This window comes from Hippoglossus stenolepis, chromosome 20 (assembly GCF_022539355.2).
Source record: "Hippoglossus stenolepis isolate QCI-W04-F060 chromosome 20, HSTE1.2, whole genome shotgun sequence".
NCBI lineage: Eukaryota > Metazoa > Chordata > Actinopteri > Pleuronectiformes > Pleuronectidae > Hippoglossus > Hippoglossus stenolepis.
In genome coordinates, this window is record NC_061502.1 from 10,839,748 (window position 1) to 10,857,359 (window position 17,612).

At 42.4% G+C, this 17,612-nt stretch overlaps 1 protein-coding gene across 1 annotated transcript in view; it reads left to right on the forward strand.

Moving 5' to 3' along the window:
* Positions 1–6,326: 6,326 nt before the first annotated feature.
* Positions 6,327–17,612, forward strand: part of eya4 (EYA transcriptional coactivator and phosphatase 4) — a 45,415-nt gene continuing 34,129 nt past the window's right edge. Inside the window, exons 1-2 of the mRNA XM_047338127.1 lie at positions 6,327–6,811; positions 10,521–10,581. Coding sequence (XP_047194083.1) covers positions 10,549–10,581 — 33 coding nt within the window. The 5' untranslated portion in view covers positions 6,327–6,811; positions 10,521–10,548. The remainder of the gene's footprint in view (positions 6,812–10,520; positions 10,582–17,612) is intronic.

A 17,612-nucleotide genomic window follows, 5' to 3' on the forward strand; every position in this document is an offset into this window, starting at 1 on the left:
AACCGCCCCGAGCTGCCATTAGGTGGAGGGAGCTGGAAGAATTACTGGACAGAGGCTGGGACCAAGAGCACAGCTGATGGTAAACTAATTTTGTTACCCCCCCCCTCACACACACACACACACACACACACACACACACACACACACACACACACACACACACACACACACACACACAGTGCATGTTGCATTCTTACACACGGTGTACACATTTATTTGGCACACACACTCTGTATTGTATTATACTCTCTCTTAGGAATCTCGAAGTGGGACAAAATCGCACACACACTCTCTCTCTCTCTCTCTGTCTCTCTGGCTCTTTCCATCTTTCCCCTCCACCGCTCTCAAACACACTTTTGATCACCATCTCGCCGAGTTAGACATATGCTCCATCATTTGCCTTGAGGGATAAAAGACCGGGAAGGAATTCAGCGAGACGCTGCAGCGCTGCTCGGCAGACTCTTGGAGAGAAGTGCCATATTTGTGTGTATTAACAGTATTCACCCACGCAGCTTTCCTGTCTGTGTAACACTATACACGTCTAAATCTGGACTTGATATTCAATGTACACTATTTTCGAATGAAGAGAAGAAGACATTAGTCATGTCCTTAAGATAATATGTAGTTCCAATTATGGCTGGAGCTGCATGTTAATACCAGCAATCATTCTGTGAGGGCATATGTCAAAATTTAAATGTTATATGTCTTCATTTAAGATTGAAACTGCTTTTCCTGCCATATGAAAGTTAAAAGCACGTGAGACCATCTGCTGCTATGATGCGAATTGAAAAAGGAATTGTTTACAGGAGGCCACACACACAATTAAACTTTTGCAGAACGAGCTGAATTGATATCTTGTTTTCTTTTACCGCGCGAAGTGTGTCTCTGTTTGTGACTGGACACTCGTAAAGAGAGGGTGAAAAATAAAACAAGATGTAGACCAAGCGTAAGCGTCATGGCCGAACATTACAGGAATTTACGATGTGTTAAATGTTTCCTTTGTTCCTCCCCGTGGCAGCTCGCGCCGGCAATTATGGAAGGCAGCGGCCTGCGATGAGCTCATTACATGCCTTCACCCCTCGTTCTCTTCCTCCCACTCATCTAACATCCTTTTTGAGTGGAAGTAATTGATTGATTGATTGATTGACACCTCCTGCAATAAGTCATTATGTATTTCCAGCCAATCTGCATCATGTTTTCATGTTCATAAAGAATAAAGCTTTCACTCGCATCTTTGTCACACTGTCAGAAACATTAAACCAACATGCATTTGTCTCCCGCACCACCATCTTCATATTCATTCAATATTGCGTCTGTTTTTCTTTCAATATCTTGGTCAAATCTGAAATCCAACTGTGGCACTTTGCCAAAGTCTAAAATGCCAGCAGTTTTTTTCCCCCCTGTGTACTCGGCCCCCTGAAATAAACCCCATGCACCATTCCATTTAGAAAACCAATTTAGGATGGAGGGTGGGGGCAGGAAAGGGAGATGTATAGGTTAGCTGTAGTAATAATCATAAATCACCTCTGAAATGCTGCCATGTCACATGCCAGACTGCGCCACTAATGACCAGCCCCATCTTTCACCGGGTATTTTTATCTGTGTGCCCTGACACTCGACTTCTGGAAGCGTCCTCTCGTTTTACTTCGTCAGCACCTCAGCTCGGCCTGAGCACAAGTTCCTTGCATATCTATAAATACCAGCCAGCTAAATGGCATTTTCTCTCACCCACCCCCAGCTTGGCAAGAACCAGGAGCTCTGTGACTTGGCAAAGGGTCCCGCAGTCCTACGCCACTAAACATCTTGGGGCTAAGCCCCCCCACCCACCCAAGCTTCACCCTCCGGAGAACAGCTGGACAAAAAAATAGATCCATCTGCCACTGTCTTCAAATTCCAAAGTGGTTTCAGTGTAATTAAACAAGTAGAATCTGGTTTTCACTTGATCTAGTAAGAAGTAATAAACATTAATGCATGTGGATCTGTTAAAAAAAACACATGTAGGATGGAGTTGTTGCAATAGATGTAGTTAAAGCATTACCATACAACAGAGCTGGTCGACTCGTATAAATATGCACACACACAAATGCACACGCCAGAAAAACACACACACACACACCTGTACGTGCTTCCTTTGTGCAGAATGTTCTGCCAAGTTTTTTAAGCTCGCTGACATGTGGCACTAGAGACTGCAGGTCAGCGACAGCTTCCTGCTATTTTGGGCTCTGTCAGAGCTTGAGGTTTTAATTTATTCTGCCAGAATGTGTCGATCACTGAGCAGGGTTCAGGCCTGAGTCTGCTGCGGGGAAGGAGGAGGAGGAGGAGGAGGAGGAGGAGGAGGAGGAGGAGGAGGGAGGAGGAGGAGGAGGAGGAGGAGGAGGCAGACACCAGGGGCCTTACTTTTACTGAAGGATTAAACTGATATTAATATCATATCATTCCAACCCTTACTCACCATGCCCACACTCAACACACACATACACAAAATGTCATAAGGTTTTTGGTTTACTGTATACATTCACAAGCAAGAAATGAGTTATTTTAAATAAGGTGGGAAGCCCGAGAAGGATCTTGTGCTTAACACTGTTCTTGCTCTACCTACTATTTGGATGGGGCACCTGTGGAGCGAGGTGTATTCCATGTTGTGTTTTTCTAGGGAAGCTCATCAATGTAATTGCAGGAGAAAAGTAATGACTGAGGTATCATGTGTCTGCAGCCCTAAAAACAGACTAACGGCACAGGGAGATATACTGTATATACTATAAAAACACTATTTATACTACATATATTCCAAAACAGACACAGACTAAGACAGCAGATTTACTGCAAAGACGGTTTAAGTTACATGCATTTCACTGTGCATGTAAAATCAAGTGCCAATAGGTTGCCAGAGGTAAGACATTAAGTGCATATAGATGTGTATTGAGTCTAGGAGTTAAAGGACTGCAGAGAATGGAGAACTTTTTGGTCTTTGTTTCATATGTTCCTAAATATATCTGTTAGTATGGACACATATATATGCACAATGAGCATCTGAGGCCATTTTACCATATGCAATGCTTAATAATAATGACCATTATTCCCCTTCTTTAAGCATCAGGCGACTGTTTGCCATTTAGGCGCCTCCCCAGAGTTGACATGGCGTAATGTGACACACCTCTGCCAATGCTATTGCTCTATCTCACCATATTAAAGAAAGTGAAAAGAAAACTCCAAGGTAGTTCCTATTACACTGAAGTATGTCCATGTTCTTAATAAGTTTGGTCGTGATGAGTTATTTGATGCTATTAAAACAGGGTGAAACGTCATTATTGACAGCTGACACTGACCAATGACTGTGTGCATTGGCGAGATCACTATACCGTGGCTCCATCCCCTGATCGCTACGGCGCAGACTCTGGCTCCTAATGTGCAAGATGGCTGTGTTCCTATCCGGGACATTTTGGTTTATTTCTGGATAGTGGAAGGAAGTGGAGACACGTGCTCCATCTTAATATACCGTTTATGGTTAGAGCGATATGTTGCATTGGAAAATAGATGCCATGATTTTCGTAATGGAAAGTTGTTCATCTTGAGGTTGATCATTACAGATCAACGTTCACCTGGATGTCATGGATTCCTGAACACTTTGTGTCCCTACAAACCCAAAGTCAAGAGAAACTTACTTCCAATGGGGTGGGAAGCCAGTTTGGGATTATACCCTGGTCACTGCACTCTTTCGAGAAACATTGCACTTGAACGCGAGAGACCTCTGTTCCCTTTTCCGTTTCCACCCGACAGTCAATACTTCTCTTTTTTAAAGCGTGACCACAATCAACCCTGGAACTCAACCACGTATTCATTTAATTGCAACCATGATGACGAAGCCCGACTATAACTTAAACAAAGTCTTTTTAACCCAAACCACAATGTTTCCCTGACCTTAACAAAGTAATTATTCTAACCAAAGCATGATCTTTCCCTTAACACAACCAAGTCGTTTCATAGCATTGTCACTTCATAAAATTGATTTATTCTCCAACAGTGGTTTGGACGGGCATGGACTCATGATGTCTGCCTGATGTACAGAGGTGTTGTACCAGAAACATCCTCTATGCATAGTCCTATAGACAGCATGGACTAACGAGGTATTTTATTGTTTCATATGGAGGAGATCCAACCACAGTGGAATTTATTCCCTTCTCATAATTGAGAAGACAGTGAAGAGGGATTAATCCGTAGCTGGGTTTTCAACCATTAACGTGTGGGTCACGTCGCTAATACTGAATCCATGCTCTCCTGCGGCCTGCTGCCGGGATCAGCTCCAGGGACCAGTGAAACAGACAAATGGAAAAGGAAAATGAAGGGATGAAAGGATGAAAAATGGTGAGGATAAACAGAAAATGAACATGTCAGCTTCCTCTTCTCTCTGCTCCCTCTGTTTTTATTTTGCTTTGGAAATGCAATGCGAGTGACTTTCTATTTCTCTCTCTAGGCCTGCCAGCCAATGCCACAAAGAACATTAGTCTTTTTTCTCCGTGTTTGTGTACAGGGGACGATGCCAGGGAAACTTAAGCTCTTTTCATTCTCCACAATATTACATTTAAAATGCTTTGCATAAACAAATAAATTGCATTTGTGTGCATGAGAGAGACAGAGAAATGTACTTGTGTGTGTGTGTGTGTGTGTGTGTGTGTGTGTGTGTGTGTGTGTGTGTGTGTGTGTGTGTGTGTGTGTGTGTGTGTGTGTGTGTGTGTGTGTGTGTGTGTGTGTCAGCAGCATCTATAAAACAACAATCGCGGATCAGTCAGAGACACTGCTGACATCATCATCCCAAATAAATGACAGCATGGTGAAAGAGCGCTGGGCCGAGGCCAGTGGGATCCGAAAGTCACAGAATCCACAAGCCATAACAAACATACAATTTTTCAAATAAACTTAACTCTGAGGCCAAACCTGTCATCTGTTTTTTGGAGGGGGTGACACGGAGGAGCAGTGATGTCTGATCTTCCCCTCAGAAGATTTATTTATATCTGTTTTGTACAGTCAGCATGTTTTCTGGCTTGCCTGTGTGTAATTGTTTCCTGTTTAATCTGTATACATATTATCTATATGTTCTCTCTCTGTCTGTGGGACTGTCATGTCTGCCCTTATATTGAGTCTTTCAGTGGCTTTTCTCAACCCTTCAACTCAGAAGCTGCCTGTGTCATAAGCTGTACATAAAGATGGACGACACGTCTCCACTTCCTCACATTATCCAGACATGAAGCTTAAATATTATGGATTTGAACGCTAACATAGAGTCCATAGGGATGAAGCCACAGTAGCGACATCCTGTTGAAACATACGCTTGACCAATCAGAATCAGTCTCGGCTGTCAATCATGACATTTCCCCCTGTTTTTACAGCATCAAATAACAAAATAAGACCAAGCTTACTTGAAAAATGAACACTTGGACAAACAGAAGCGTGATAAAGAACTACCTAAAACCGTCTGACTTTTTAGTTTGGTTCCATCCACTAACATGGAGGAGGCAGGGTTTATAACCTGCGATGCAGCCGGCCACCAGGGGGAGATTGAGACGATTTGGCTTCACTCTTGGGGAGCTGTCATGTCCTCCATCCTTGTATACAGTCTATGGTCTGCATCCACCACAGTGCAGTGTTGTACAAGTAGGACACAAACCCTACATGTTTATTAAACATCTATGGACTGTATATATATTTTCTATATCAGATATAATATAACCTAAAAATATTATTTTTACCGTCTTCTCTTAAAAATAAACTGATTTGATTTTTGATTTGATTTTCATCTTTAATAGGCCATTCATAGGAAAAACCTAAACTAAATTGAATCAAATATTTAAATCAAACTTTATTCGAACATAAGAAAATGAATAAAGTAAAAACGTTTATATAGGCATGTATATATGCTGATATTCATACACAATCCATAAATACATATACATACATACACATGCCTCTAAAGAATGAATCTATAGACTCTTAATTGACATTAACTTAAACATTACTTTGTGAGTATGGGAGTAGGAAAAAGCAACATGCTTATCTTGCCCATATCTTGTCTATACCACTTATATCAATGTGGTACGCTCCAGTGTGTATTATACCCAACAAAAACAATTGCATGTACATAGAAATAAACGATAGATAGATAGAAAGATAGAAAGATAGATAGATAGATAGATAGATAGATAGATAGATAGATAGATAGGAAGATAGATAGATCACCCTCCCTCCACCCCTTCCCATCCTTTGGTCACTTGCCCAATAGCGTCCACATGGCAGCTGTGCGCATGCGCAGCGCCTCCGGTCTCCAGTAATGAAGCTGAGTGTAATGCCTGTGAACAGCCTGCTGCTCCAACTTGGACGCGGACTGAAAATAATGGTGTTCCCCGCAGTAGTGCGCGGATCTCGGTTCACCGACACCGAGCCCCGGGACGTGCGCGTATTGACTTTGTAATTTTTGTTTTGTTTAGACAAGTTCGAGTTGCTGCTCCGGCTCGTGAGTGTGTGTGTTTTTATACATATTTGAGTGTGTTTGTGTCTGGCTGGTCATGGGCAGCAGTGCGTGAGGCGCCTCGGTCCAGTCAGTGACAGGCTGCAGACAGCAGGGAGAGCTGTGCGCGCACACACACACGCACACACACAGACACACACACACACACACACACACACACACACACACACACACACACACACACACACACACACACACACACACACGCTGCATTTGATCATGAGAGCGTCCAAGAAGTGAAAGAAATCTGGGAGCTGGTTTCTCGCTGGGACGGACGTCATTTTGATACAGGTACAGTCACTTCTTTTTTTAATTTATTTTCTCTTTAATTATTAATTTATACTCCTGTAGTTCTACTCGGACACATATCAGGTCCGTGTCTGAGCTTTGTGGATGATAACTTGACAGCTGACACAGGTATTGCCTCTGATCCATTCAGTATATATTTTTGAATAATATGGCTCTTATATTAAAATATATAAATATGGCATAGAATAAAAAAAATACTTGTGTCCAAACAACGAATTACAAATAGTTTAACTTTCACAATAATTACGATATCATGTATTTCTTTAGGTGAGTTGTTGTTGTAATAAAGTGACATACCTACTAATAAATCAAAGGATGTATTATTTAATGGAGTCAATAGGATGTCTGTAGCCTGCTTCATCCAGGTTAAACACACTTCAGGTGATATATAACTTTAAATTTCAAATACAACTTTTTTGACATTAACAGTACATTAATCAGCATTGTATTAACTTCATTGCACCTGGAGAAACTTTTATTATAAGGAATAAAATGTTAAAATGTTAAAATCCTTTGATAAAAAAATAAAATAGCTTTTTAATATGATAATTATTTTCCACATGAAGGTCAGTGTCACTGCGTCATCATCTTGTCCAGATTTCATCAGAGGGCTGATGGAGGTCTTCACTCGTCACACTGGGTCTTTTCTCCCCATCATCCCCGTGCACCTCTGCTCCCACGTGGAGTTTGTGTTTATATTTGATATGTGGGAAATAGGAATCTTATACCTACTTGGCTCTCGGGGGCTTGAGTTGCCTCTGGCCATTGGCCGGTCCCTAACAACATGACAAGTTACGCGTCGACTCAAAATCTGATAGGGCCTGCTGCGCCGTAATCCACACAGGTCGGGTTTCACATTAAGGACTCATACTTAATCAACGCGCAATAATGCGTGAGAGGAGGAGAGGTGGAGATTTGCGGAAAATCCTAAAAGTCCTGCAGACATAGAGCCCAAAAAAATAACTGAATATCAGGCCGTTTTTTTATTTAAATTGAATTACCATTTAGTATAAAGTTTAAACAAGAAACTGTGCGTAATTTTTGCATCATGATGTAGCTGGAAAAAAACAACTGATGACTGTCCTATTGGAAAATATTAAAAAATGTTCGAAAACAATTATATAAGTTGATGATTTTTTGATCCAAAATCATTTGTCTCTATGCCATATTTATTTTATACTTTATTTGCTTCTTTTTGTTATTTATTTATATTATTTTATTCTCGCAGTGAAACACCTCCACTTCATTCATTTAAAATAATTTCAATATAAGACTTGGAAAAACATCTCTGTAGAATTTGACTCTACGGCGCATTAAGGCTGCATTTAACCAATTTTTTAAAAAATGTCTCTTGATTTCCTTTGCCATGTTTCTGGCATTTTATAGTTTTCCTGTAGTAACCTACTAATAAGACATATCTTTTTTAACGACAGGCACAATTACGCCCACAACTCTATCTAATTAAAGATATGAGTGAAGAAGTGTGTCTACATCCTTCGTGTTAACTGTAAAGACATTTGTGTTGATAATTCCTGTGACCGTGCCATATTTAAAAAAAAAAAAAGGGATTGGTGCGTAAAAAGCGAGGAAGTCAATAAACTTTGAGTCGAACGTGATACGTGGCTGACTTTCCACTCCAACCTGTCCGTGCAGCCGGCAGCAGTCTGCGGTCTGTCCTGCATGCGCCTCTCCTCGGCTTTTACAGCGTGAAATTACCGCAGTACAGGCCTGTTCCAGTGCAGAACATCACAGTCCACCCTCTGCTCCTGCGCACTCCCCATTGCGTGTCTCTTAAGTCGCTGTCAATAACCATAGTGAGAAATATAATTCTCTCTGCTGGGACCCAGAAGGAAATGGCAGGCATTATTGATTCCCTGTGCAGTGTCAGGTAACTGCTGGCTGGTTTTGTACAGGGCCGTGTGAGGCATTCGTGTGCAGTGGGACACATGCACTTATACAAGGTGGTGGGCATCAAACCATGTAGGCTGTCAGCAATTCACGCTAGTTCATTTTTTAAAAGCACCAGCTATGATATACGTGTATTTTTAAGAAGGGCAATCATAATCTGCACAATCCTTATACGCCCCATGAGTGTTACATTTAATTTATAGTATGTGAATTAAACTTGCTATATAAATTTATAGTAGCCTGTATAAGTTAAACACTTTAATGTTCCTCTGGGTGGTTTACGTGCGCTCACGGTTCACTACCCGCTCCAGAAGAATATAAGGGGAGAGTGAAAGGCGACCAGATAGAGAGCTGATTCTGCCCTCCACAAAGGTGAGAGAGAGAGGGATGGAGAGGGAGAGGAGGAAGAGGAGGGAGGGGGTGAGGTGGGGGGTCAAGGGAGGCTTGGGCACAAATCAATTCACCTGAGAGACGCATTATTGTCTTCGGTTTCAGGCGAGGAGGAGCTGAACGCTATGAAAAATTAAAAGGATGCCAGTGAGTTTAAAGGATCGAGCCAGAAAAGTCCACACAGGCGCACACACACACACGCGCGCGCGCACACACACACACACTGAAGTAACTGAAAAAAGTCATATAATCCTCGGATTTAATGTTTGTAACCTATGTTTTTTGGGACAAACCAACCTGACCAGTGATTATTAAAGAGTAAAACATTCCTTTATCCCTTATGTTCCTTTAGTGTGAATGCAACATCATACACATACGCACCGGTTTGAAGTGTATGATATATAGTTTCATTATACTTGCACTCGCTGACCACACTTTATAGCATAAATCCTCAATAACACTTTGCAGTCTCTGAAAGTGCAGGTGCAGAAAAAATATTTATTCACTTTAGCTGAGGTGAAATAGATCAAATGCATAAAAATGTGGTTTTCGTGGGGGGAAAAAGTGGAAATGGTTCAGTCACGCTCTTACCACACTTTGTGGGAAATGCAGCTCTAATGACAGGGAAGGACTTTTGTGTTTTCATGCGAGTGCGTGTCTTTGCAGCCCACTCTTTTGTTTGACCGTCAAATGCTCCTAGCGGCCCTTGCGCGATAAAAAGCCGAGAGGAGCCATTTTGTGCCGTCCTGTTGGGATGATTGTTTTCCCATTGTTTTCAGCCTTTTGTCGCAACATCACAATGTCACTTCTGCATTTTTTTCTCATCGCAACATCTCATTCAAGCAGAAGACGATCACCTCGGCCCCTGGGTCGCTCCAGACTCAGGCACCAACCTGTCTGTTGTCTAGTATTAATAGGGTCACCCGCTGTCTTCGTACACTAACCAGCCACTGTGTCTGTGGTTCTGAGCCAGCCAAGCAGCCGTATCGTTTACACTTCTCCATTTTCATTGTTGATATTTACTTCTGCAATTATCTCTCCACTTCACCCTCGGCCGAAGATGATATGCTGAAGTTATAGCTGCTGCTTCCCTCCTCCAGTCTCCTGTTGCTCACACATAAACACACTGACAGACGGCCGGACCGACAGATGCTCACAGACATGAAAACAAAATTAATGCAGTATGATGGGTTTTCCATCCAAAATGGGAGGATGAGTGACCAAATCTGACAGTGAGACCCAGACGGTTGTTTTTAAAATCCTCTTTTCACCAGAATCCCTGCAGAACAGCTAGTACAGGTGCTCGTAGACGTGTGCATCAGTAAATAAAATGGATCATTTGTGATTTCTGTCCACTGACCCACATTACATTTCTTCTCCTCTGCCCCTCAAGTCTGCAGTGGATCACAACCCAAGAAGCCATGGAGGCCTCACAGGACCTCAACGAACAGATGGTGAGTTAAAGGCTACTGTATGCATGTGAGTGTGGGTGGGTGGGGTGGGTGGGGTGGGTGGGTGAGGTGGGGGTGGTTGAGTTTACCTTGTATCGGCCACACAAGTCTGAGGAATGGGTGCAGTGGAGGATGCATGTCTGTCCGGGTGTGTGTGTGTGTGTGTGTGTGTGTGTGTGTGTGTGTGTGTGTGTGTGTGTGTGTGTGTGTGTGTGTGTGTGTGTGTGCTAACAAACAGCAGATGTGGTTCACCGAGGCCACAGTAACCATATGGCAGCAGTCGGTGTGAATGAGACTCGGACATATACATCAATTTAGGGACCTTGGGTGAGCGTGCACAAACGTGCGCGTGTAATTCAAGACAATTCATGATTACAACATTTTAAAAAGTTGGGTTTATTTTGTGTCACTCCCATATCTTTTAAAACTCAATCATACACACACACACATGCAAACAAACACACATGGCCCGAGGCTTGGTTAGTGTCTCGGCTCAGCACGCCGTCTCTGCGTCAGCACAGCGTCCCAGTTCTGCTTGTTTAAAGATCAGGCCGTATTGTTGGGAAAATGATTTTGGCGGCGAGCGAGGTCCACTCGCATTTCAAAGTCGTTAGTCAGCCACCAGAACAGGTGTAATTTCATCTCCTCCTCCTCCTCCTCCTCCTCCATCAAGCCTGGTTCTCTCTCTCTCTCCCTCCCTCCCTCTCTCTCGCTCTCTCTGACCTGCCAGCCTCGACAGTAATAATAGCACGAAGTGGGACAGAGCACATGAAGTATGTTGTTTTTCTCCCACTTTTTTTGTGTTGCTCTGTCAGACTCGCCCCGGGTTGGATTACGAGCTGACCCCGGTGGAGAACTGTCACTCACACGAACTGTACAGCGCACGAGCGCGGCAACGCAAACACCCAGTGAATTATTAAGACACAAAGCCGGAGAGAAAGAAGATGAGGAGAGGAGCATCCATCTTGTCCTGCTGCCATCCACAGATCAAATATTGATGTCCATATTCCACAATTACTTCACCTGCTTTAAATAGGGCAGTGATATCATTTATAATGTGAATCTGAGCTGCGGCTCAAAGACATTGATTAATTGTTCAGGTTGGAAATGAGACCTCAGAGCAAGGGCAGATTTTAATCATATACCACACAGGCCGATAGAGCTGAGATTTCTTTTTGGTCAAAATATTCAAATTTACTACATAACGCTGATATTTAGTCGGTTGAATTTGATTAATTGTTGTGAATTTATCTTTAAATCAGTATCATCAGTACAATCAACCCACAGTTTCCAGTTGAATAGGTACTCTGAGTGTCAAGTACAAGAGTAAGAAAAAGTAATTTTCAAGTCATTCTAAAAAGTTGTTTTAGAATGATACTAAGATATGTTTCAATAATAAACAAATCCACAATGTAAACACTGGGGAGGACATAATTGTTTGTAAATTGATGTGAAGCAGGGAGATGCAATGTATAAGAAAACTAGAATGGCCAAACAGTGCCAAGACCCAACAGTAAGAAACTACATTTAAATTCACTATATCCAGATTTAAGTTTAGACCTGCACCAAATTGCAAACGCTCATAAATATTATTCATCAACATCCATGAATTATTCTCTGAGAAATCCACAAAAAAGAGAAACAATGAAAAACACCCTATCTCACAATGTTAAAGAAAAGTGAAAAAATAAATAGCTTGATCCCTGACCATTACTGCATCCTTCCACCAAGCTCCACCAAGGTTCGTGGTAATCCGTCCAGTCGTTTTTGCACAATCTATAAACAAACCAGCTGACAAACAAACATACATACAAACAGACAGGGGAGAAAACTCCTTGGCCGAGGTAATAAAGTAGACATGTTGACAGCTGCTATGTAAGGCTGCATCTAACAATTTCGATAATCAATTTGCAGAATCGTCAGACAGTAGTAAAACATGCACATAACTCATTCCCCAAGCCTGAGCTGACATATTGAAATGTCTTGCCTTGTCCCATTGACACTCCAAAACACAGAGATGTCAAGAGTCGTAGCATCTGAGCTCCAAAATCGACTTTAACTGATTAACTATATCAGAGTAGTTGACAGTCAATAGTCAAAAGGAATTATATGGAAGCTTTCACTCATTTAATTCCACCTCAACTGAAAATGAATGTTTTAATTTGTAAATGAATTTCAGCGGTTTCAATTAATTTCCTTTCAGTGTTTCCCTCTTGTTAAATATTTAAACTGAAAGTGGTCCATTCTCTGCCACTTCATTGAAGCAGGCGTGTCTCGAGTGACTGAGAAAACAGCGCAGACCTCACACACAAAGTTTCGGGGAGTTGTCTGTTGATACCTGATACCCCCCCACCCCTCCCCTCTACCCTTTATAGTCAACCCCGTCCCTTTACTTCCTCCACCCCGCCCTTTTCCCCACCCCGTCCGTCGCACATCATCTGGGTTACGGTCAGGCGTCCTATCTGGCCGCCTGCTTGCCGAAGGCCAGCCTGCCGTCTGGGGTCCTCGGGGAGCGCTTGGAAGAAGCCCAGGGCGGGCCAACGGTGGTTAACCCTGTAATGCTACTTTTAGCCCCTTTAAGTGTCTCACTCCACCTGTTGTCACATACTTGTTTAGCTTCGGAGGAAAAGTGATAACTGTTTTGTTGACGTCGTTGTATTGGGGTGATGCTCAGAGGGTTCAGACGAGAGTGATTCAGCTTGGATCAAATGTTTTATTATGAATTTATTGGAAATCATTGGTATTAATTTCCATTAGAAGAAACATAGACCAGCAGAAGTCCAAATACCCACGAACTCCACACACGGTCCCTCAATGACTCTTGATCCGACAGAGGCCTGATTGAAGTCTCCAGTCTGTTGGCTTGTGGAGGAAGCAGTGAAAGATGGGGGGGGGGAGGCAGCGGCGGTGTGTGTTGACCCCGGGGAGCCTTGCAGGATTTAAACGTATGACCACCAGAAGAAAAAAAAAAAGAGCGAGAGATGAAGGAAGGGGGGTGATATGATGAAAAAAGAGGGAAAAAAGGCCCTTTTAGCCGTAGCCTTTTTCCTCTGGTGCACTGGGAGAGGCCCTGAGTATGGCAGCTGTCCCAGTGTGTGTGTGCGTGCATGTGTGTGTATGTGTGTGTGTGTGTGTGAGTATGACAGAAAGAGAGAGAGAGGGAGAGTTAGAGGAGGAAAAGGGGTCGGGTTGCACCCCTCTTTCACCCCTACAACCCCATACAGACACATTCACACAAAGTTACATGCAGCAGCAGTAGCTAAATACGAGCACAGCCCAACCCCGATTGCCAAGATTGCATTGGCGTCATGGACAGTCTGCCCGGCGACAAGGCATGTGCACGGATCACAGGAGTGTGGAGTGTAACAGCTACCCACTGGCATCCCCTCTAGTAGGCTGGCATCCTGGTTGTGGCACCGAGGCGCACTTCAATTTCAGCTTAGTGTACAGTGATTCTTTTAAGATTTATGTTTAGTTGACAGCTGAGCGTTGCTGGGAGGGTCTGACGTTCAGACTCCTGGTCACCTCCGTCTGAGCCGCACCGGGGAAGGAAATATATAGGACATTTAATATTGTCATGAAATAAAAGCCACGATTCTTGATTTCATTACGCGGCAAAGCAGGAGATAAAGTCAAAGAGAAGCGTGAAAAAAAAGAGAAGAGGAGTTTTTAAAAACTGTTTATCCTAAGATTCACATTTTTTTTCTCTGACATACTCAGAGGAGCATAATCTCCATAGACAGCTGTTCATGCAGATCTCCCACTGTATTTATACTGTTTGTTCTGAACTTATTTACAGTATATGTCATATTTAATCAAATCATATAGAAAAATAAATGCTGATGTCTTCTGCTGTCAAGACTGGAGCTGATGTTGACAGGATGCTGCGTTTGTTTTTGAGGATGGAGAAGACGAGAAGTCAGAGTTGGTGCGGGGCAGAACCTTTCAGTAACCCTTTCACATCACTGAGCCACCACTCCCACTTAGAGGATAAGATCGAAACAACTATCTCAATAGGAATGAATGAGGTCCAACAGTCCCCTCAAATTCAGTCAAGCTGCACCAAACTGCACACACTCGATCTATCTCATAATGTTAAAGAAAATTCCTGGATTCATCAATTTGTGGGTCTTAATCCGTGCCAAAATTCATCTGGGTTTTTCTTGGCCCATATCTCATCCTTCCACCAAGGTTCGTAGAAATTTGTTCAGTAGTTTTTTGAGTAAACCTGCTGACAAACAAGCAGACAAACTAGAATAGCCCTCAGGTGAGCACATCCCACCAGCAAGGCCCAATTGTCACCTTATATCAGTTCCCTAAATGTGCCTGATTTTGATTCCCGGAGATAAAGGGTGGAAATGTTGAAAAACACCCTGATCGCCATGTTAAAGAAAGTGAAGATCCGTCCCCTGATCCAGATTCGCAATAAAATTTAAATCGGTTCTTCCCTAAATCATACCGCATCCTTTCACCAAGTTTTAGCTTAGCATGAAGAATAAAATCAGGGTCGAACAGCTAGCATGGTTCTGTCAAAATAACAAATCCACCACTTATCATACCTCTAAACCTCAGCACTAAACTACATTTGTTTTTATTCGCTAGACTATCTCTTGGCAGAGGCTATAGTAACTCAATTAAAAAGCTATAGAGGTGGTGGTCGGAGGATTTATTACCTTTGGATAGATCAAGTGGCTAAAAGTTTCCCCATGCTTCTGCTCTTTATCCTAAGCTAAGCTAATCAGCTACTGATTGTGGTACCAAACTTTCTATAACATTCATTAGTACAGCTTTTAAACGCATTTCCCAACTTGATCAATTATTTCTTCAATATTTCTAATATTACAGTGTATGTTCCCTGGTTTATTGGAATTTTTAAAAGTATTATTTTCACCCACGTAGGGAACTGGTGAATGTTTGAGTTTTGTGACAGCCCAGGTGAATACCATAGATAAATAATCCCACTTTCATGAAAATCCTTTATTTTGACATTACTTTTATTGAAGGTGCATGAAACAACTGAAACATCTGTCTTTCACTGGGAACTATCCAGTCTCGTCTTGGTTCAGGTCATCTATAACTCATATTTCAGAGTTCAGAGCGAGTCTGGTCGGCCTGGGAAAGCCAGCTAGGTGTGAGGTCAGCGGGTCACAGACGGCCTGTGAGCCGATCACCGTCTGACAGAGTCAAAAACCCCCCCAAACAGACTGGAGAATCCATCTAGAAACCCAGAGCAACCGGCGTGGGCTTTCTAGAGGAACGCACCAGACAGGAAACCACATGATATGTGTGCTTGAGTGTCTGCGGTGTGTGTTTGTGTGAGAGTATATGTGTGTGTGTGTGTGTGTGTGTGTGTGTGTGTGTTTGTGTGTGTGTAGGTGTTTCTTGCTCTGTTTTACACATATACTTTCTGTGGTGTGGGACAGCTGAGGTCATCTGAGTGGAGAGTGCAGGTTGTCTCATATTGTGACCCCGCTTGTTTAATGGCAGCCAATCAGAGCTCATCGTTCCACGCCAACATTCCTAGCTTTATTGATCACATTATTGCCAGATGTTCCGCTTCTCTCGGCTTTAACACGATGAAGTCGATTCCTAAAGAACGTGATGACACTGATTTCCGACGCTTCCAAAAATTAGATGAGCAGAAGTTGTTGCTCGTAAAAAAACATTTTATTCTGTCGTTCCCAGTAACTTCCACTAATAGAGCCCCTGATAGCACAGCCCACCTTTTGTTCACTCGCTCTGCTCATCTGCCAGTGGTTACCAAAAAAAGGAGCATATTTCCTCATTTTGCTGGGAAGGAAATGAAATTGCAACAATTGTGCTTTGGTTACGGAGGAACCTGCCTGCTACGCCTGCCGCGAGAACTTCCTCTGCCGCTGTGCTGGGAGATTGGATTTCTCTCTCGGCAGCGTCGGATCAGAGAGGTAGCGAAGGGGTCGCTGAGGCCAGATGGGGTGTAACCGGGGTCTCTGTACCGACTGACTTAATACCATCAGTGTTAAACTAATTTTAGCTTTTAATTATCTCTGTTCTACATACATATACTTAATTTTTTTAAATGTACGTATGTATTTGCTTTGTCAAGCAAAATTTTCTTCTGGATGATGAAATGACCGAATTTCAATTAAATTCCTTGTTTTGTCTCAAATTGAATTGATTAATTTACAAATTAGTACCGTAGACCTGCATAAAATCTCACTACCGAAGAAATGACTTGGTTGAATTTGTCACGAATCTGCTTTGTTGATGCACCAGTCCAACTGTTATTCTTACTATAGAAACATCAATTTATGATAGCATCTGATCCCAATGCTCTCTTCTCCCCAAATTTTAAATCTTTATATTTACATATTGGACTGCTGTGGTACCAAAAAGAGGAGCCATTATATGGTCCATTGTATCCTGTAAATCAGATCAATGCATTGCTAATCTGACATGTAACATTAACCCTTAAAGGTATAGGGTTGTTCATTAGTTTTAATCTTGTTTGCTGAAATCCTCTGCACATCCCAAAAGCCATCAATATATAAAGTTGTTTAAAAATACAATAAAACTGAACAAAACTGTGTCTGCAGGCGTCTCAGGACTGAGATAAATAAACACAACCAATTTTTTGCAATTATTTGTGCAGCCAAAACTCCCAGTTCCCCTATAGACAATGACTCCCACTGCAAAACAAAGCAAGAAAAGAAAGACCGGTTTCTGTTCAGTCTGTTTTGGGGGCATAGTTTTGCTCAGAGGGGACGGGAGGGGGTGGGATGTATCAGTTGCATATTTTCAAAGTTCAGCCTTCTCTTCTCCGGGATTACCAACCCTGGCTTTAGAACAAATCATTAGACCCTTACGAAGAAATTGCTGAATCGTTTATTGATGATTATTTTGGGATTAAGTCTGTAGGACAGTTAAGCAATGAAAGGGAGGAAGACATTTTATTTTTATTTCAATGCTCTGCTGTGGTTTGTATCTGGCTTGATTTTACAACTGTAACCAAAAGGATGAAGAGTCAACTCAAATCAATGCATGATATGTCTCTG